Source organism: Peromyscus maniculatus, chromosome 22, assembly GCF_049852395.1.
Source record: "Peromyscus maniculatus bairdii isolate BWxNUB_F1_BW_parent chromosome 22, HU_Pman_BW_mat_3.1, whole genome shotgun sequence".
Lineage (NCBI taxonomy): Eukaryota > Metazoa > Chordata > Mammalia > Rodentia > Cricetidae > Peromyscus > Peromyscus maniculatus.
In genome coordinates, this window is record NC_134873.1 from 56,617,254 (window position 1) to 56,637,549 (window position 20,296).

Below are 20,296 nucleotides of genomic sequence, written 5' to 3' on the forward strand. Positions count from 1 at the left end.
AGAACTCCCCCATAAAACTTGGAAAGTTTATATATTTGTTCTGCAAACACCAGGCAGTGGGAATCTGAGAGACAAGGTCTCTGCTCTCATATGCAGGGAGTAGGTGGGAAATGTGACCAGCATTTCTTTGTTTTTTTGTTTTTGTGACTAGGATTTCTGAAAAGAATGCATGCCCTTAGGGCAGGCAGTAACCAAGTGAGAGGCGACTACAGTTAGGGGGCCAGGAAGGCTCCGTGAGGGGTGACATGTTCGCTCTGGACAATGAGGCCTGACTAGAGTTGAGAAGTTAGCCATCTGTGATTGACGGAACGGTGCACCCAAGACTAAGAAAGTAAACGCTAGTGGTCTGCGGTCTAAGAAGATGTCCAGCACGCTGCAGGAGAAAGCAGCATGGGCCCTGCAGGAAAGAACACGATTTGGGGGCAGCAGGCGTGCATTGAAGGTTTCAAGCAGGAGAGTGGACTGACCTGACCTGTTTTTAACGATCTTTAGTAAATTGGGCATGGTGGCTTGTAACCGTAATCACAGCACTTGGGCGGTGGATTAGGGGGATCAAGAGTTCAAGGGTAGCATTGACTACATGGTGAGCTATAGGCTAGCCTGGGCTACATGAGATCCCCCTCCTGCCCTTTTGAAAGTTCTACATGATGAACTATAGGCTAGCCTGGTCTACATGAGACCCCCCCCCCCCCCCCCCGCCCTTTTGAAAGTTATCTTTGGTTTTGGAAAACAGGTTGTCAAAAAGCAGAGAAGAAACTAGAAGCTAGGATGGGTTAGGACCCTGGCAGCCTCCCATGGGAGACCAGGCAGAGGGCTGGGGGAGGCGAAGGATGATGGGGAGGCAGACAAGCAGATGGGTGTTGCAGGTCCAATTGGCAAGATTTTTTTAAAAAACATTTATGTATTTATTATGCATAAAGTATTCTGCCTGCATCCCTGCAGGCCAGAAGAGGGAGCCAGATCTCATTACAGATGGTTGTAAACCACCCTGTGGTTGCTGGGAATTGAACTCAGGACCTCTGGAAGAACAGCCAATGCTTTTAACCTCTGAGTCAGCTCTCCAGCCCCCTGGCAAGATTTGACAATGGATTGGACGTGGAAAGCTAGAAAGAAAGAATTGGGAGAGCTTTACAGTGTTGGTGACATTTATTGAGACGAAGACTAGAAAAAGATAAGCAAGGGCGGGAATCAGTACTCTGGCCCGTTACATAGTTTTGGCTTGCTGTCTTATTGTGTTTGAAACCAAATCTTGCCATGCGGCCCTGGCTGGCCTGGAATTTGCTATGTAGACCAAGCTAATCTTGAACCTCTAATCCTCCTGCCTCTGCCTCCCAAGTGCTGGGATTACAGGTGTGTACCCACCAAACCCGACTTTTTTCCTTGCTGTGCAATTATTGGTCATTGCAAGGGGGTGGATAGAATCTGTCGGAGTGGATGGAGAGACGCATAGCTTTAGAGATGTCAAGGAGTCAAGGTCATGGCTGAATCGTCTAGAGTGACTCGCCGAGGGGTGGAAATAGATTCATTGAAGGAGCAGGGGGTAAGTGACGGAATCACAGCGCAATCCCAAACCATGGCCGGAGTCCCCAGCACTTCCCACTAGCACTCTGCACCCGGGCTCAGAGTGAGCTGTCTCCTGATGCAGGATTCCTCATCCTTAAACTGCAGGCATGAATAACGCACACCTGCCGTCCACACCGAGCTCGTCCAGCAGCCTTGCGAGGCCAGTTCTCCCAGTCGGGCCCACAGCCCAGTCTCTGCTGGGCAGCTCCATGGCCTGAGTGCCTGCTGCAAGCACTCCAGCCTCTTGGACACTCTTCTCCATGGTCCGGTAGGTCGTAGATATTTATTGCCTGTGAATCTGACGGGAGGGACTGAGGCTGCCTCAGGCATTAGGGGCTTGCAAGGTGGTGAAGGAGAGTCTGCAGAGGCTGGCTTCAAGTTCTGCTCCTTTTTAACCTGCTGGGACACCCAGCTCAGAGCAGCCCTGCCATGGAGAACTCAAATACTGGAGTTTTCTTTTATAGAGTGAATCATTATCTACTTTTTCCTTCCTTCCTCCTTCCGCCTTCCTTCCTTTCCTTCTTCCTCCTCTTCCTTTTTTATTTTAAAGTGTGTGTGTGTGTGTGTGTGTGTGTGTGTGTGTGTGTGTGTGTGTATTTTGTGTTTTTTGAGACAGGGTTTCTATGTGTAACAGCCCTGGCTGTCCTGGAACTCACTCTGTAGACCAGGCTGGCCTCGAACTCACAGAGATTCACCTGCCTCTGCCTCCCAAGTGCTGGGATCAAAGGTGTGAGCCACCACTGCCTGGCTTGTTTTGTTTGTTTGTTTGTTTGTTGGAAAGGTTCTCATGTGGCTCAGGTGAGCTTCAAATTCATTGTGCAGCAGAGATGACCTTGAGCCAAGGAGGCTCAGCTTGTCATTTGGTTTGCAAGTGGAGGTTTTCATAGCTTGCTTTTTCTTTAGTAAGCACCCAGGTAGGCTGGGAAATCTCAACCATTTGTTCAAACGTACATTCATTTCAAGAATAGTTCTGGAGCCATGTGCCATGCTTGATTGATGGGAAGAGGAGAAGGCCAGAGACACAGGCTCCTTCCAGGAACCCATCATCCGCAAAGGAGACAGATGCTAACCACCGGTTCCGTAGTGAGTGCGCACCTAACAGGAAGCGTGGGGCTGGTGGCGAGCCTGTTGGCAGAGTTGGGCCTGAGGTCCCCCACATCGGCACTGATGCGGGCAGGGGCTGCTGTATCGCCCTCAGGATTGGCTAACATGCCACCTCAGCTTTCTGAGGAAGCAGAGAACCCTACGATCCAAACTCTCCAGGCCTCCAAAGTGCTGCTCCCCGGGGGTGAGTGCCAACGCGCTCTCTTTTCCCTCCGGCAGGAACTGTCCCCACGGCACTTCTGGCAGGGTCTGGGGTGAGCAGCCAATGAGGCTTTGGGAAGGCACTCCGAATTCGGAGCACTTGGCAGAGGGGAGAGAGATCTCGGCCATTTGGAAGGGAAAAGGGAGAAAGCACGTGGGCCGTGATTCAGGCTTTGCGCTGATCTCCACTGTAACTTTCCAGAAAGCTGGGACACCCAATTCCAATAAAAGCTTCCCTGAGTATTTCTGGAGGCATCGTGGAGGTGCTGGGCTGTGTGGGTGGGTGTGGCTTTTCTTGGTTTGTGGAATTATATTTTCTTACGGATAAAAACTTCCATCAGATTTGTGAGCCAGTGTCCATCCGTGTGGTGTGTCCTGAGCTGCTGAAGGCATAGGCCATGCGGGGTCTAGAGATGGAACTGAGAGGGGCCTCTCGAGACTGAGGGACACAGCTAAGACCAAGGCAAGACCGGACTCCAAGGCGATGGGAGAAACGGGACCAGAAGCAGATGCTCTTATTCAGGACTGAACTTTTCCCACCATGCCCAGCGGAGGGGGCGGGGCAGTATTGTGTGCCGCGATCTTATTTCGCCTGCTTTGTTTTCACTCCAGCAATTCTGACTTGGCCAGGCACATTTATACCCCAAAGCCCTAAATTAAGCAGGGTCAGGACAGGACCCATCTGACTCAAAAGCCGCAATGCCTGAATGCCGGCCAGGGGAGTCCCAGATGACCGAGCTGGCTGCGCAGCTGCGCACCTGCCAGCTTCGGAGAGATGAAGCGGTGGCCAGACCGAGGGACCAGGAACATGTTCAGCTCTACCAACCATAGGGGTGGGATGGGGGGAGGAAGATCTGGGGGAGGGGGGGGCATAGCTTGCTGTTTCCCAGAGGCCCAAGCTTTTCGGTTATCCATTCCCTCATCTGTCCACTCAACGTGCGTTGGCCAATCGAGTACTTTGTGCCAAGCAACATGCTCCGAGACTGATAGAGACTCTCTTTGGGCCTCATCATCTCTAGACAGAGAGGCCACTTCCAAGGAGGCACTCAACACTCCATGCTGATCCAGCCATGAGCGCTTTTCTAGGTGCAGCGGGGACCAGCACTGCTAAGACCTTGCTGGTGCCTTGGAGAAAGAGAGGGCAAATCACACACGAATGTGCGAGGTCTTGTGCCAGCTTCGGACACACTCTATTCCACCTGATGCAGGCTTGCATCAGAGCCGGGGAAACTGGCACAGACGTGAGTAATTAGCACATGTCTGGGGGCTGTGAGAGGGCCTTCATGCCAGGCACCTGGAAGACCAAGTAGAAAATGGGGAGGAAGGGAAGGGCCTTCTAGGTGGAGGAAACAGCGTGAGCGTTGGCCGAGCGGCTTGCTGGTGTGCCTGGAGCAAGTGTGTGGTGTGTGGGTAGGTGGAGGAGTTGGAGGAGGAGTGAGGAGGGGTAGCCCGAAGTTAGGGCTGGTGAATGGATACACTCACAGACACAGGGTTTTTACGTGGCTCAACAGCTGGGCAGGGTTGACCTTTAGGCTATGACCTTGAGCAGACTTTCCCTTGAGTCAACCCTTGGGCGGCGGCAGTGGTACCAGGCCGGCCTGCTTAGCGGCCGCCTTTCAGAGGTGTGGGCTGTGGGATGGAGAGTGGGCAGCCCTTGCTCCGGCATAGCCATGGAGGCTAACACGGTATGGCCACGTCTAACTGCCCTGCAGTCCTGCCTGGGATCCTCCCCCACCTCTTCCACCTCCCGCCAGGGGCAGACCCGAGGGTTCCCAGGCTTTAATGACTAAGTCAGGAACAGCAGATAGGATCCTGGGCAGTCAGGACCCCGAATTCTTGTTCTGCCAGGACTGACCTGCGTGACGACGTCTGTCCCTCAGCCTCCCTGAGCTTCCTCTGTAGTTACAGAAGGAGAATTGTTTTTTTTCTTCAAAGGATTTGGGGAGGCTTCTGGGAAAACATAGATGAAGGCACATGTGTAGACATGCCAGAGGACATGGAAGGGAGTCAACCAAGGGGATGACGAGGGTTTGGTCTTTCCCTTCAACCCTGGAACACAGGCCCTGACTGCTGGCGTGGTGGTCTGGAGTGAGAAGTTTCTGGAATCATTCTCCAGCAGCCCTTACCCAGTGGTCTTGATACCAAGTCCAGGGGAACAGGGTAGGACCCACCTGGGCCAGACTTTTCTCCGTTGCTTTTAGTGCCCACAACCTCCTGCCAAGAAACAGGAAGGTGGGAAGGACAGGGCTGCGGACGGCTCTGTGGAGGCCGGGGGCGGAAAAAGCACTGGGTTCAATCACTCAGTCCTTGGCCAGATCATGTGCAGAATGGCTAAGACGTTAGCTGGGTCCTGGAGATGTCGCTCAGGTGACAGGGTGCTTGCCTAGCAACTGCAAAGCCCGGGATTTGATCCCTAGCCCCTCAGAAAATGGGTCATAGTGGTGCATGCAATCTCAACATTTGGGAGAAGAAAGAAAGAGGATCATGGATTCAGGGTCACTCTTAGCTACATATCAAGTTCAGGCCTAGCCTAGACTACATGAGACCCTGCATCCAAAAAACACATAAACAAACAAACAAATAAATAAATAAAATGTATCTAAGAGGGCTAAAAAAAAAACCTTTTAAAGAGCACCATTATAGGCTTGGAGGTAGATGCAGAAGGATCATGTGTTCAAGATCATCCTCAACTACATAGCAAGTTCAAGGCCAGCCTAAGCTACGTGAGATCTTGCCTCAAATGCAAACTAAACCAAATCACCACAATAGTTATGTAACAGCACAGGACTATAGCATTCCCTAGAGACAGAGGTCACCTCAAAGTGGTGGATGCCACTGTATAGATGTGGCAGAGACACAGAGGGCCCTGCACAGGGTGGTGAGGTGGGAGGCAGGGTGGGGGAGCTTGAAGGGCAGCCAACAAGGCATGGCCAACTCTAGTAAGCCGCTGTGCCACTGTGGCCTGACAAGGCATGCACACAGGATGAACCCTTTTAACTTTTAAAGCAGGTCATGAGCAAGAACCATTTCTTTCTATTTTGGGTATGTGTCCTGGCTAGTTTTATGTCAACTTGGCACAAGCTAGAGTCATTGGAGAGGAGGGAGCCTCAGTTGAGAAAATGCACCCATAAGATCAGGCTGCAGGCAAGCCTGAAGGGATTTCCTCAATTAGTGATTGATGTGGGAGGGCCCATTGTGGGTGGGCCACCCGAGGCTGGTAATCCTGGGTTCTGTAAGAAAGCAGGTTGAGCAAGCCATGAGGAGCAAGCCAGTAAGCAGCACCCCTCTGTATCAGCTCCTGCCTCCAGGTTCCTGCCCTGTTTGAGCTCCTGTCTTGACTTCTGATGATGAACTGAATGTGGACTCATATGTCAAAGAAGCCCTTTCCTACCAACTTGCTTAGATCACGGTATTTTATCACAGCATTAGTACCCTAATTAAGACAGAAATTGGTACCAGGAGTAGGGTATTGCTGTGACAGGCCTGATCATGTGTTTTGGGAGAATGTGGAGACACTTTGGAACTTTGGGCTTGTAAAACCATTGAGTATTTAAACTTTGGTGAGTTGTTCTGTAGGAGCTTGGAAGACAAGAGTGTTAAGAGAAATGCAGAGGATGGAGGCCTGGCCTGTGAAGTTTGAGAGTCATTTAAAGACTCTATCAGGATCATTGCATATTTGAATTAAGAATCTATGATTCTGGTCAGCTGAGGCTGAAGAGTCAGCCATGGGTAACAAAAAACCAACACCACTGAAGGGGAACCTTTGTGTTACCAGGACAATTGATGCTAGGTAGCTGGAGCTAAGAAATTAGTTGTGATTAAGAATATACCAGCACCTGGTGGTGGTGGCACACGCCTTTAATCCTAGCACTCAGGAGGCAGAGGCAGGTGAATCTCTGTGAGTTTGAGGTCAGCCTGGTCTACAGAGCTAGTTCCAGGACAGCCAGGGCTACACAGAGAAACCCTGTCTCAAAAAAGAGGAGGAGGAGGAGGGAGAGAAGGGGGAGGAGGAAGGGGAGGAGGGGAAGGAGGGGGAGGAGGGGGGGAAGGGGGAGGAGACCAGCATCACTGAGGTGAAATCTAGGAAGTGTTTCCTCGAAGTCAGCACACAGAAGCTGTGTTCCAGAGATGGCTACGGTTTGTATCTCACACTGGCAGCTGAACTTGGTGGTGTAAGTGTCAAGTAAGTGGTACTGGTTCTGAAGGCATAACCGGGTCATTGTGTTAGTCTGAATGTGACTGGCCCCCACAGACTCAAAGGGAGTAGCACTATTTGGAGGCGTGGCCTCGTTGGAACAGGAAGTGGGACACGGTTGCTTCGGCTGCCTGTGGATGAAGATGTAGAACTCTCAGCTCCTTCTCCAGCACCACGTCTGCCGCCATGCCGCCACGATGATAATGGACTAAACCTCTGACACTGTGAGCCAGCCCCAGTGAAACGGTTTCCTTTATAAGCGTTGCTGTGGCCGTGGTCTCTCTTCCCATTGGTAGAAACCCTAACTGAGACAGTCATGGAGAGCAGCTGAGGCCTTGCACTGGGAGGTCAGGAGAGGAAATCGCTGCAGGTGCAGCCTCAGTGGCAGTTGAGGCCCAGGACTGAAGGGGTCCTGTAGAGAAGTTGAGCTTTGGCACCATGAAGAGAGCCTAGAAGAGGCTATCGGTGGGAATGCGGCCTACTGCAGCATACTGGAGACGCCAGTACCGTGGGTGACCACCAAGAACAGCAGCAGCCGTGGAGGGGGCCAGCCGGAGCCCAGAAGACAAGCTGTGTGTGCTGCAGAGGGCAGAGCCGGAGAAGTGACCCAAGCCCCCTGGGGGAGTTTAGAAGATGGGAGTGGATCCTAGACATTGAGTAACGTACACAGTTTGAGTTTGTCTTTGCTTTGGTGTAGTTATGACTGTGCCCTGGTTCTTCCCTCTTGAAGTAAGAAAGTATTTAAGTTATCTTTCATTTTTCTAGGAGTCTACACTTGAAAGACATTAAATTTTAAAAGACTTTGGATTTTAAAAGAGACTGAATATTTTAAAGTGACCTAATTTTTAATTGCTTAATTTTTTAAAACAATTTGTGTATTTTTATGTGCATTGATTTTGCCTGCATGTATGTCTTTGTGAGGGTGCCAGATCCCCTAGAACTGGAGTTACAGACAGTTAAGAGCTACCATGTGGTTGCTGGGAACTGAACCTAGGACCTCTGGAAGAGCATTCAGTGCTCTAAACCACTGAGCCATCTCTCCAGCCCCTAATTGTTTGAATTTTTTTTTAAAGATTTATTTATTTATTTATTATGTCTACGGTGTTCTGCCTGCACATATGCCTGCAGGCCAGAAGAGGGCGCCAGACCTCATTACAGATGGTTGTGAGCCACCATGTGGTTGCTGGGAATTGAACTCAGGACCTCTGGAAGAGCAGTCAGTGCTCTTAACCCCTGAGCCATCTCTCCAGCCCTTGTTTGAATTTTTAAAGGCTGTGAGACTTTGTAAAATGTCTTATATTGTGATGTCTTTATTAATGCGTGATCTTGGGGATGAATAAGAAAGGAAAGGTTATGGCTTAACAGTGACGTGTTTGTATGTCAAGTTGACAAGGGGTTGATTGTGCTAGCTAGTTTTATGTCAGCTTGACACAAGCCAGAGTCATTAGAGAGGAGGGAGCCTCAGTTGAGAAAATGTACTCATAAGATCAGGCTGCAGGCAAGTCTGTAAGGAATTTCCTCAATTAGTGATTGATATGGGAGGGCCCATTGTGGGTGGGGCCACCCTGGGCTGGTAATCCTGGGTTCTATAAAAAAGCAGGCTGAGCAAGCCATGGGGAGCAAGCCAGTAAGCAGCACTCCTTCATGGCCTCTGCATCAGCTCCTGCCTCCAGGTTCCTGCCCTGTTTGAGTTCCTTTCTTGACTTCCTCTGATGATGAACTGTGATATGGAAGTGTAAGCCAAATAAATCCTTTCCTACCAACTTACTTTGATCATGGTGTTTAACACAGCAATGGTAATAGTGTGTGCATGTATATATATGCCAGAGACCATCAACATATGTGTGTATAAAGATTTATTGATTTACTGTGTATATGAGTGTTTTGCCTGCACATGAATCTGCGTACCACTTGTGTGTAGAACCTGCAGAGTCTAGAAGAGGGCATTGGATCCTCTGGAACTGTAGTTATAGATGGTTGTAAGCTGTCATGTGAGTGCTGGGAAGCAATCCCAGGTCTCTGCAAGAGCAACAAGTGCTCTTAGATGGCTAAACCATCTCTCCAGGTCCAACCTCCCCCCTGCTCCCTTAAGATAGTCTTTGGCTGGCCTGGAACTTGCCAAGTAGGCTAGACTGACTGGCCAGGGGGTCACCTCTCCAACTCTAGGATTACAAGTGTGCATGAACCACCATGCCCAGCTTACTGCTTTTTAGTTCTATTGTTTATTTATTTACTTGTTTGTTTGTTTGTTTTGATGTGATGTATTTGGTTGGTATGATGCTAGGCAAGTACGTGATCTACCACTGAGCTGCATCTCTAGATATTTTGTTTGTGGATTTTGAACAGGGTCTGACTACATAGCTCAGGCTGGCCTTGAACTCATTATGTAGGCCCGTATTGAGATCAAACTCATGGCAATCCTCTTGCCTCTGCCTTCTGAGCACTAGAACTGCAGGTGTGGACAACACACCGAGCTCAGGAGACATCATTATCTCCACTTTATAGTAGCAGTTCCCGTTCCAGTAGTCCACAGCTTGGAAGGCACAGAGCTGGACTGGGCCGCAGGCAGGCAGCTGCAGCTGGTGTAGCCAGTGTGTGCTCAGCCCACACTGGCGAGGCTAAGGGAACAGTCCTCACAGATGAGACAGCATCAGAGGGGGAAGGGACTCCAGTGGTTCCTGGTATTCCCTTCTTTAAAGGTTGGAGAGACCGAGTCACCTGGGGGGGATGTGCCCGGCCCAAAGCCACACAGACACTGACCCTAACTGTGCTCCTTCCCTGATTCCTACTCCACAGTGTGGTCTGAGGCCCAGAAGTCTAGACACAGCGAGGAGGTTGTGAGGAATGCAGACCCCACGGTCCCACCGTAGGCTTCCAGTCAGAAACTGCAGTGAGGAGACCCTGGGTGGTTCCTTTGTCCTGTGCAATGTGAGAGACACTGCATGGGGGACCTTGTCCTTCTAGTCTACAACATCTGCCCTGAAGATAAGAAATTATACAACTTGAAACTGCAAGGCACTGGGTGTTCTACCAGTCACCTCATCAGGGGTCCTCTGAGACCCAGGGGAAGTGAATGAAGCCACACCTTCTGGGACCCAGACACTCATGTCACCAGTGACCTGAGGATGAACCACTTTAGCTCTGTCCAAGCCCAGGAAGGTGACACTCAAGACAGGGTGCAAAGCCTCCTTCACCACAGCCACAGGCCACTAGAGGAGGTCTAGTTGCTCCTAAGGACTAAAATTGGGAGTTGGCTATGGACAGCGGCACTTAGGGTGGGATTTCCTAGGGCCAGAGCTCTGAGCAGCCAAGCACAGCATGGGTGAGGACTAAAGACCTTCTCTGCCCTGCACAAGCACCTCCCCTACACTGTGTTTCAGCTCTCCTCAGTCCCATAGACAGTGGGATGCTTCAGGGCTTACCACCCATTATTTCAGCTCCGGGGTGGGGGGGGAGGGGATGACCCCATCTGCTCCTGTGAAGATCCGAGGCTGGAACCTCTCAGTGTGGACTCTATGGGATCCAGACACATTTTGGTCCTGCTGGTTGCTGGCCCATGTACCCATTCCAGAACCTGGGGTCAGTGGCACTGGACAGAGGCAAGGGCAAGGCTGGAGTACCCAGAGAAGACCTGGGGTGGGGACCACCCCAAGAACAGAACAACAGCCTTTGGCTGTCTCTTAGCTTCTCCTAATATGAGCAACCTGCAAGGCAAAGGTTGGGAAGGTGGGGTCCTTTATTCCAAGCACACACCTAAGGCTGTGGCCACCACCTTCAGCTCAGGAAGTTTTACAAACAATTTCTTCCCCTTCCTTTTTTGTGGATAGATGAACACTCGCTCTTCTAGAAGCCTAGGTACCAGGCTTGGGAGAACTTGGGCCTAATTCAGTCCTTGACTTCCTCTTGAGCAGTGTTTGCAAGAACATTATCCCCCTGCTCCTGCACTTCCCTCCATCCCTGCCCCTTTCCCTCTGTGAGTACATGTGTGTAAGTGGGAAATACATCTCCTTCAGCAATTCCGATGAAACTTTTCTAAAGTCCGAGTTCTCATTGCCCTTTCAGGCTTGCTATGGGACTGTAGGCAACTTCTGGGCCACCCCGGGCCTTGTAGAAGAGAAGGAATACATTTAATTGAGCCCCTTCTGGACTAGTCTTGGAAGGGCTTTAGGGTCCCTCAAAGACTTCAAGGGGCCAATTGTAATATTTTATGCCTGCAATCCTAGCCCCTTGGAAATGAGTTCTAATCCAGTCCAGGCCATAGAGCAAGCAGCAGCCAGCCTGGGCTACACAGCAGGATTCTGTCTTAGGGGGTGGGGGGATCGGGGAGTTCAGATAGTAGATGGTGTCTGGGGGATGGTCTAATGGTGAGCCTCTTGTCTTGATACCTACTCAGCACAGCTCTGCTACAGTCTGTTCTATAATGGGTTCTGGCTGGCTTTTGCTGACAAAATGTTCTTCTAAATGCGTAGAGAAAGTTCTAGAAGATCTTCACGGTACTTGCGGCTATAAAAACTTAAGGGTGCTTTTGCTCCATTTGGTGTAACTCTGAGCCACCCAGACTGAGGTCCTTGGGCAGTGTCAGGGCTGAGTGGAAGGATGCTCCTCATCAGCTGCCTGAGACTTGGAAAGATGCGGATCCAGATGTTCCTCTTCTCTTAGTCTGTAGCTGTCCCCATATGTTTCTCCTCGTCCTTCTTCTCGCAACCAAGGCTCCCATAGGAAGCAGCAGCGGAGGCTGAGATGCCATCAGCCTAGTTCATCATGATCCTAGAGAAAACCTATATATGTGGCCCGCGTCCAGGGAGTAATTAGCGGATGGCTGTGCAACCTCTGTGAGGCTTTGTAGAAGCAGACACTCACTTCAGGAGAGAGCCAACAATTCCTCCCTCCAAGATGGCTGGCCTGAAGCCCTGAAGACAGCAACACCCACTGACTCAGCAATTTCACTGGCGGTGCCCACTGACTGACTCAGCAATTTCACGGCTGGAGACTCACCCTGAGGAGATGCTCTGCAGAAGGACCAGGCCATACGCCTGAAGATGCTCTTTGTGGCATTGCTCGAAATAGCCCGGACAGGGAACCACCCAGCTAGCCTGCAGTAAGGAAGCATCAGCCACAACGAAGAGTATGCACCTACTAAAAGCCACATGTGCAGGCCACGGAGAGCCACGGAATTGACATTGATGATACCACAGAGGGAAACAGAGCAGCCCAGGTCAGTTAGGTCCTTAGTTTGCCCACTGCAGGGGACCGGCAGACAGGAGAAGGGCTGGGTTGGAGCAGTGTTCTATTCTGAGGGACTTGTTCTCTGAATCACTTAAACAATCACTGTTTACTGTGGCCTGGGTCAGCTCTGAGGTAGAGGGTGGGGGAGGGGCAGAGAATAGAAACGCATTTCTTGTTCATCTCCAGCTTCAAACCCAATGTCTGTTTCCCCCAATATCCTTCAATTCCGTCACAGTGTCTTGTTCCAACAAAAAAAAAAAAACCCAGCTAATGAAAGAAAGAACTGAGAGACGGCACCCCCCTCCTTCTGGGACACGGATGCCACTCCAGGTGTCAAAACCACCTCCAGCCACTTCACATACACGTTAGAAGGACCAAATGAATTATGGTAGTGATCTTGGTCTTATAGCGTCTTAGTCTCCTCTGCAGCAAAAACAGTTTTTAGAAACCCATGTTTTTGGTTTTTTTTTAAAGGGGAGGGGGGTGAATGGAGTCAGGACTTGTTACTAATCTTGTGGCCGAATAATTAAGTGCGCCTAATTCTGAAAGCAGCGAGCTAAATTATGCAGTGCCAAACCCAACAACTCTCGTACCTACACCATCTCGTCTCCACCGGCATGATTTTTAGCTTTGCAGCTCAGAAACTCTGCCAGGAAACCTAATAAAAGGAAGCAAAAATATTTCTGTTTCGACCAAGCTGCCATTTGAGAAAGACTTTTAAATATGTTCTTCTGTATGTGTAAATCTGACAGCAGATGCATAATGAAAGCCCCAAGGGAGAGCTTCCTTTTAATCTGCTCAAAGCAAACCAATAAAGCATCCTTTAAGATGTGAGATGATGGATTAATACTCTTTGGACGGTTCTGAATTTCTCCAAGCCAGAGTGTTGCTGCTAAGAACACAGTTGGGAACTAGAGGAGTGAGTGCCTTGGTACGGTCCTCATCCTTGGTGCACCTGATGCCAGATGATACAGATGATGATGTACCAAAGGCCACACTTGCATCTGTCTCAAGTGTTGTTGCTTTGGGTGTTTGTTAAATGGAGGAATGCAGATACAAACATGTTCACATTAAAATAAACTTAACCCCACCCTCCCCTAGGGAATATGTCACAGAGAGTAAAGGGGAGAAGTAGTAATTACCCAGGGCTTCAGATCTGTGTGAGCAACCAGGATGAATAATTTAGGGTACAAAGTGGACTTTTTAAATTTCTTGCTCGAGCTACTCAGACTTTTTATACATCCTTAACTACCGCTGAATAATTGCAGGCACATTTCCCTGTGGGGTCTGTGCTGTGTGAAGACATGTGTGTTTACACAGTTGCAAAGTGCCCAGCTCAGGATAGGGGGCCCTGTTCAGGTCAAATGCTAGGACAAATATTCCCTCTCATGGTGATGTTCCGTCTGACCTTGAACACACATGGTCAGATCGAATCTCCCTTTCTGCTGCTACCACTGAAGACCAATTCCCGCCCTTTCTGTTACCTCCCCTGAATGCGTGCTCTCGAGAGTGAGGGTTCTTAGACCACACTTCTCCAGAATGTCCCCTGCTTGCTAGGACCTGTTTCTGATTTTCTGTAGTTTGTATTGGCCCTTGCCTGCCTAAGGCCTATAGCTGCTTCTAACTCATCTGCCTGGAACATCTGTGCGACCCTTCAAGTTTTTTTCTGTATTTAATCAGTTGCTGGCCTGACTAGCAAACTAGTCCTTGCCTTAGCATCAGATTTATGCATGCATACAGGCATACAGATAGATACACACACACACACAGAGAGAGAGAGAGAGAGAGAGAGAGAGAGAGAGAGAGAGAGAGAGAGAGAGAGAGAGAGAGAGAGAACAGATACACATTATTAATATTTCAGCCTCACATAAGGATATTCCCACTGCTCTATGTATAAAATTACTGTAATATACACCACACAAATTCAGCTCTGGATTGAGGTGAATCCCTCATAACTATGTGACCTTGTATAAATCTCCTAACACTATACCACTCAGACTCCTTTTTGCTCTGGTCATCTTTAGTGAGGATGGATCAGACATGTTGCATCTCAGCTGCCCCCGTTGAGATATGCTCAAACTGCTGGCATGAAGAGCAAAAGTTAACCTTTTAAACAGGGCCTGGCACACAAAACCCTTCTCAGTTGCAAAATGAATGAAGGGATGCCTACACTTAAACCATGCGGATCATTCAGCTGAGCCAAACAACAACAAAAATGTTCCGTCTTATTAGGCGGGATACAGAGTTGGACCCCTGAATTCCACACTGTCGCATGAACCACACACCCTGTGAGGATTGTTGATCAAATAAAACCCAGAACATGATAGTTTTCCTCTTCCCTGGATGAGGTGGCGGACTGGAGATCCTCCACTCTGCATTTATGGCTGTGCTTTGGTTCCCTGTGTGATTGCATCCGTAACTGCATCAGTAATAATAACAAACAGACATTTGAAGGGGAGGGGATAGACAAGCAGAACATAAGCCGACATATGTAGGTCTTCGCAGAAATCTCAACCAAATATATTTTTCACGGAGAAGGCTGAAAGGATAATCATGCTGGTTGGGCACTCAGAAGAACTTACTTGGCTGACATAAAAGGACCAATTTAAAACACTATCCCCAAGTGTCGCGGCAGGCCAGCAGGCAGCTGGCAGAGACCACTCATACGGCAGTTTTGGTTTCCCCACAGAGGGCCAGTTCCACCCTGAGCCGTCCACAGGCTGGTACTAATGTTGCCCTGCAGATTTTGGAAGCAACTTGCTAGGCCATTCATAGCCCAGCCACAATCTTTGGTGGTAGCTCATCCGCACTGCCTGCCTAAATCTAAAAGAGAGAGCATAGTTCCATTCCATTTGACTAAAGAGCAGCCAATCCTGACAGTAGGTGAAAGGTTGAGGTAGGGAACAATTTCCAAACAAGCTGACTTGATTTTGTACATCATGACTTTTGTACATGAAGTCGAGGGGGAAGCCCCCGAAGGAAGGACAGTGATGCTCAGGAGAGACACACAGTGAGCACAGGTCACAGGGACAGGCTCTTTGGATGGATTCCCAGCCTGGAGAGGAAGAGGACACCGGGCATCAACTTCTGCTTATCTTGCAGCTCCATTAGGAAGCTAGAGCGTGTCACTGGGAGAAAGGTACTGTGACAAAATATATTCACAGGTGTACCTTCAGGTAGAAGAAGCAACAGGGAGTATTTACCAGACAAGTACATGTCAACAATGAATTATAAACACATGATGTCATCCTCCAAGATTAAGCATCCCTAGTACTTTTAAAGCACTTAAAAAAAAAAACCCTCTAGTTGCTATAGCAACTCGATGCAGCTCTTAAAAGGGGATTTTGAGGGGGTCATTTTATATCTTCAATCACCATAACAACATGATATATATTTTTAAAGGGTTTTTTAAAAATACCTAATTTGTGTAGACTTTGGACTTGGTCCATATTTGCCTTTTCTATTTAAAATAATCAGATCAAGCATGACACGGGAGAAAAATGATTGGAGGCAAGGAAGTACTTTCACAGACTATACAGAGAGAGACAGAGACAGAGAGAGAGACAGAGAGAAATGCAGAGAGACATCTCCCTCTGTGCATATCCTGAACAAACCTGCTACCTTTCTCTGCCTGAGGCGGAGTCCATGCCCCATACTCTGAACTGTCACAAAGAAAATGTGTTCATATGAAGTTTCTCACTTCTCCACCCTGAAAGTACAGCCCCTTCCTCCCAAATTGCACCAGCGGAAAAGGATGTCTTGGGGTGACGAGTGTGACCAGCAAGAGCTTCTCTTACCCTGAGACTCAAACAGGAGTGGGTGAGACACAACCAAATCTTGTCAAAGTATGTTTCCGCGGCACTCTGCAGAGCTACATAAATGGGGGAGGTGGCTGCTTTCCATGATGCCGAACGCCTGGGAAAAGGAGTGGGTGGAGGGGGCTGGACACAGTGGTGGCTGGAGACCGTCTCTCCAGAAGGAGCGCCAGGGGACTCAGTCTAGCTGGGGAGGAGAGCTGGGGTCTCAAGACTGCACATTTTCCCCAACGTTAAGAAAACCTGAGCTGTTTATACCGAAAGTGTAATGTAAAGGCGACTACCGCCTGGCTGTCATTGGTTGGACAAGACGTCAAGAACTTGGAGAAGATGGAAGGGGAACAACCAAGGCGAATGGTGTAAAACAGTTGAGCGGAAGAGGTGGATTGCAAATAACGGACTTTACTTTGAGGGGGTGGGGCAGTGTCGACAGGAGAAGAGAATGCGAGGAGGAAATTGAAACGCTGGGAATGGACGCAGAAAAGGCTTTTATATTCACTTGCTGAGGATACCGAGGCCTGGGTGGGGTGGGAAATAGCAGCCCTCAACACCTGTTCTCTCAGCAACCCTCTTACAGAGGACAAAACCGAGGAGCAGAGCCTGGACATGGAGCGCTCAAAGTGCTTGGCGCCTCGCTGACACACAAGTCAAATGTGATGACAGCCGCTAAGAGCTGGAGATGGTGCATTCGGGCCACCTCTCGCTCCGAATGCAGGAAAGAAAAGTAAGAGGACCAGAGGACGGAGAACGAAACAGAAGCAGGCAAAGGGTGTCAGGAAGAGGGCCCAGCCTGAGGTCGGTGGAAAGGGCAGCGAGTGACAGGCGCGCAGAGGAAAGACGCGCGGGGCGCGCCGCTCACCTATGGTCGACACCACGGTGCCCACGAAGTAGAAGGCTCCGGGGAAGTCCCAGCGCGGTCGCAGGGCGTCGGCGCGGACCCCGGCGGCCAGCGCGGCCTCGTAGTGCCGGAGGAAGGCGCGCAGCTCCGGCTCCGCCACGCCGTGCGCCGCGCTGAAGTTGCGCAGCGTGGCGCCCCAGCGCGCCCGCGCCTCCGCCTCGCCCGGGCTCTCGAGCGCGGAGAAGACGGTGGCGCCCGCCACCAGGTAGAGGCCGATGAGCGCGGCCAGCAGCACGAAGCGCCCGGTGTCCTCGTTGAGGTGCGAGCGGCGGCAGCAGCAGCAGCAGCAGGAGGGACGCGGCAGGCGGCGGCGGCAGCGGCGGGGCGGGGGCCGGGGGCTGCGGGAGGACATGGTCCGCAGCTCAGCCCCGGGGCTGGGGCGGCGCTCGGAGCCGGGGCCGTGACATCCCCACCGCAGGAGCAGGAGCGTGAGGATGGTGGCCAGAGGTCTGGGGCCGCCGCGGAGCCCCTCTGCAGCCTCCCCCGGAACCGGGACGGCAGGGAGCGTCCGCCTCCTGCCCGGGTTTCAGGCCACACACCGTGGGTCGTGCGGCCCAGCGGGCACCCGAGCTGGAGCGCTTCTCTCGGCTCCCCGACGCCTTACTGCCTCCCGCGGCTCGTCACTTGCTGCCCTCGGGCTCCGGGCTCCGAAGCTAGGCCAGCGCCGCCCGGTGGCCGGAGTCCACCGGGCCCCGAGCCGCATACTCCTCTCCGGACAGGCCGTGGGGTTGCGAACCGGTTGAGCCGTGGAGTCCGGACGCCTAGGATCGGAACACGGTGGCAGGGCAGAGAGCGAGTCCTTTGGGGCGTCCCATGAGGCTGCCGGGGCTCGGTGGCGCCTGGGCGCAGGCTGGGCGGGCGGTCCTGTTCCACCGCTGATACTGAGCTGGCGGTGTCGGCTTCGGAGCCTCAGAGCCGAGCCGAGTCCTCCGTGGAAGCGGTTCTTTCCCTTCCCTGCTACCGCCGGAGAGCTACCCAGCACGGAAAGGCGGAGTCACCGGAGCACGGGGCGGGGTGTTGGGGAGGGGTGAGTAAGGAAGGGAGGAAGGGGTGGAGAGTTGGGCTCCTGCGACGCCTCCGGGTCGTTCTGGCGGCACCAGCGCGTCCCATCGGAGCAGGTGTCCCACTGCGGTGCTGGCTGCCAGCGCGCTAGACAACCGCGTCCTTCCTTCCCTGCGCTTGGGCTCCGGAGTCTCTTCCTTTCTCAAGCCACTGGGAAACTTTACTCAACTTGGTGCTTTAAGGTCTCAGGGGCTGGAGGCCATCGGGAGCCAAACCCGACTTCCGATTCTCGGCCTCCAGCCTGAAGTTTAAGTTCCCTTTGCTCACTCTTTTGTGCCTGGATCCAACCGCTGCGCCAGGACTCCGGCGGAGTCCTCTCGGGGAAGAGACACGGTTTGGGAACCAAGGACAGGCTCCGGGCGCGGCGGGAACCAGGGCGTCTGCTCCCCCTCCCGACTGAGCGGCCGGCCGGCGTCAGCACCGCGGACAGCGCATCGGTGCGGCAGACCGGGGTGGGAGGCTCTAGGCTGCGGGGACCCTCCACCCGGAGCGCGGTTGCTCACCCGGCACCACGGTGCTCCCCAGACCCTCCTTGTTTTCCCCTTCTACCTCCAGATTGTCCCCTACTCCACCCTGACGCAGGTGCGGTGGCCGAAACAGCGTGTCGCCAGGGTGCGGACGCTGCGGAACTGAGTCGGGAGGAGGAGTCACGCGCAGGTGGGGGACTTGGGGCCACCAGAGCAGGAGGATCCTAGGCCCGGCACTGCTGGGGCTTCTCTGCTACCCCAGCTCACTCGCCCGAGGGACCAGAGACTGGATACACCCCGGGTGCGGTGGAGGGTGAGGAAGGTAGAAGCTCGCTAGGAGAAACAGTGTGCTTTGGAACGCCCTACGGAAGCCTCCTCCGCCCTATATCGGTGGGTGTATATATAGTGGGTGATGCGCGCAGCCGCTGGTCCTTCTCTGCCAGGCAGAACCCAGTTTGGCTGGAGTCATAAAGTTGTGCAGTGAGGAACGCCCTCGGTATAGACAGATAATTCCGTCCTCTCTGGGTACCCATCTCCCCCCTTTCCCCTCCTCTCTTTTATTGACCTCGAGGAAGAGCCTACTAAGGATATGATATAGATAACAGGGAAGAGAATACTGATGGTGACTTCTTAGACACTCCAGGTGGCTGAGAGAACTCTGGCAAAATGCTGAGCTGTCTTCATCCTGCCCCCAGCCCAGGGCCAGACTTGCTAGCCTCCACCACAGGAAAACGCCACTACCTACTCAGAGGGGTGTTTGCAGCGTGGTGGTACTTACTGTGAACCAACCACGCAGTGAATATTTCACAACTATAAATCTGGAATCCCCCCACCCCGCCACCCAGTGTAGAGGCACAGGCTGGCACTGGAGGCAGGAGAGGTGTGGAGTGTTGCGTGACACCTGTCTTGGGATGTAGATGGTGACCAACCAGGGGTAAGGGAGGCTTGCATCTTAGAGGTGCTGCTCCAGTGTATGGGTAGAGGGGACCACGCCCCTCTAGGTATGCACAGATGGGGAGAGATCCACCCCACTGCGGACGGCTAGTTGTGGTTTAAGGAGGAGAACAGCTTAACCACCGAGAACCCTGAGTGCGCTGATTCACAGTGGGAGCTTTATCCAGTCGCCAGCCTTCACCACTGCAAACTACTGTTATCGTCAACTGCTCCCTTCCCAAGCCTTTGCCTCCGCTGACTGTTGCCCCAGTCGGCCTCTGCAGACAGTAAGGATGGCCTAGCCATGGACCTCTGAAAGAATCATACCTTGAGAGGTGTGATTTCAGGAGATGTCCGCGGAGCCTCCAAATGCAGCCGAGAGGCACTGCCAGGCCTCTCCTGGCTTTGCCAGACTCCCAGAGCAGGGCTGGTGTGCTTGACTGCAGTGTTCTGTGCCTCTGGGTCTCACTCCTTGCCTAGCTGGCTGGGGGCCCACCCTGTCCTCCAACCTGTGATTCTAGCTTGATTAGCAGAAAACCCTTGGCATCAACTTCAGTGCCGAGTGGCGAATCTATTTATGTAATAGAGAAATGATGAGTTCCCTGCTCATAGATGTGGGTCCTTTAGGGAACCAGCCCCATGATGAATGTGGCTTTTGCCCACTAAATCAATATCTAAGGCACTGATTGTGCCAGCTGGCTATCCTAGTGCTTTTACCTCAGCCCAGAATTGTCGCAACAGTCCTGAGGCTAGGGCTTGCTGAGGCAAAATTTCCCCACCTAGGGCCATCCTAACTGCCAGTCACTGCTGTCGTCCTGCCCATTCAGCCTAG

At 51.8% G+C, this 20,296-nt stretch overlaps 1 protein-coding gene across 1 annotated transcript in view; it reads right to left on the minus strand.

The window, feature by feature from the left end:
• The window catches only part of Kcnk12 (potassium two pore domain channel subfamily K member 12), a 53,849-nt gene extending 35,478 nt beyond the window's left edge, over nucleotides 1-18,371 (minus strand). The window contains exon 1 of the mRNA XM_006986484.4: nucleotides 16,964-18,371. Coding sequence (XP_006986546.1) covers nucleotides 16,964-17,354 — 391 coding nt within the window. The 5' untranslated portion in view covers nucleotides 17,355-18,371. The remainder of the gene's footprint in view (nucleotides 1-16,963) is intronic.
• Nucleotides 18,372-20,296: the final 1,925 nt, after the last annotated feature.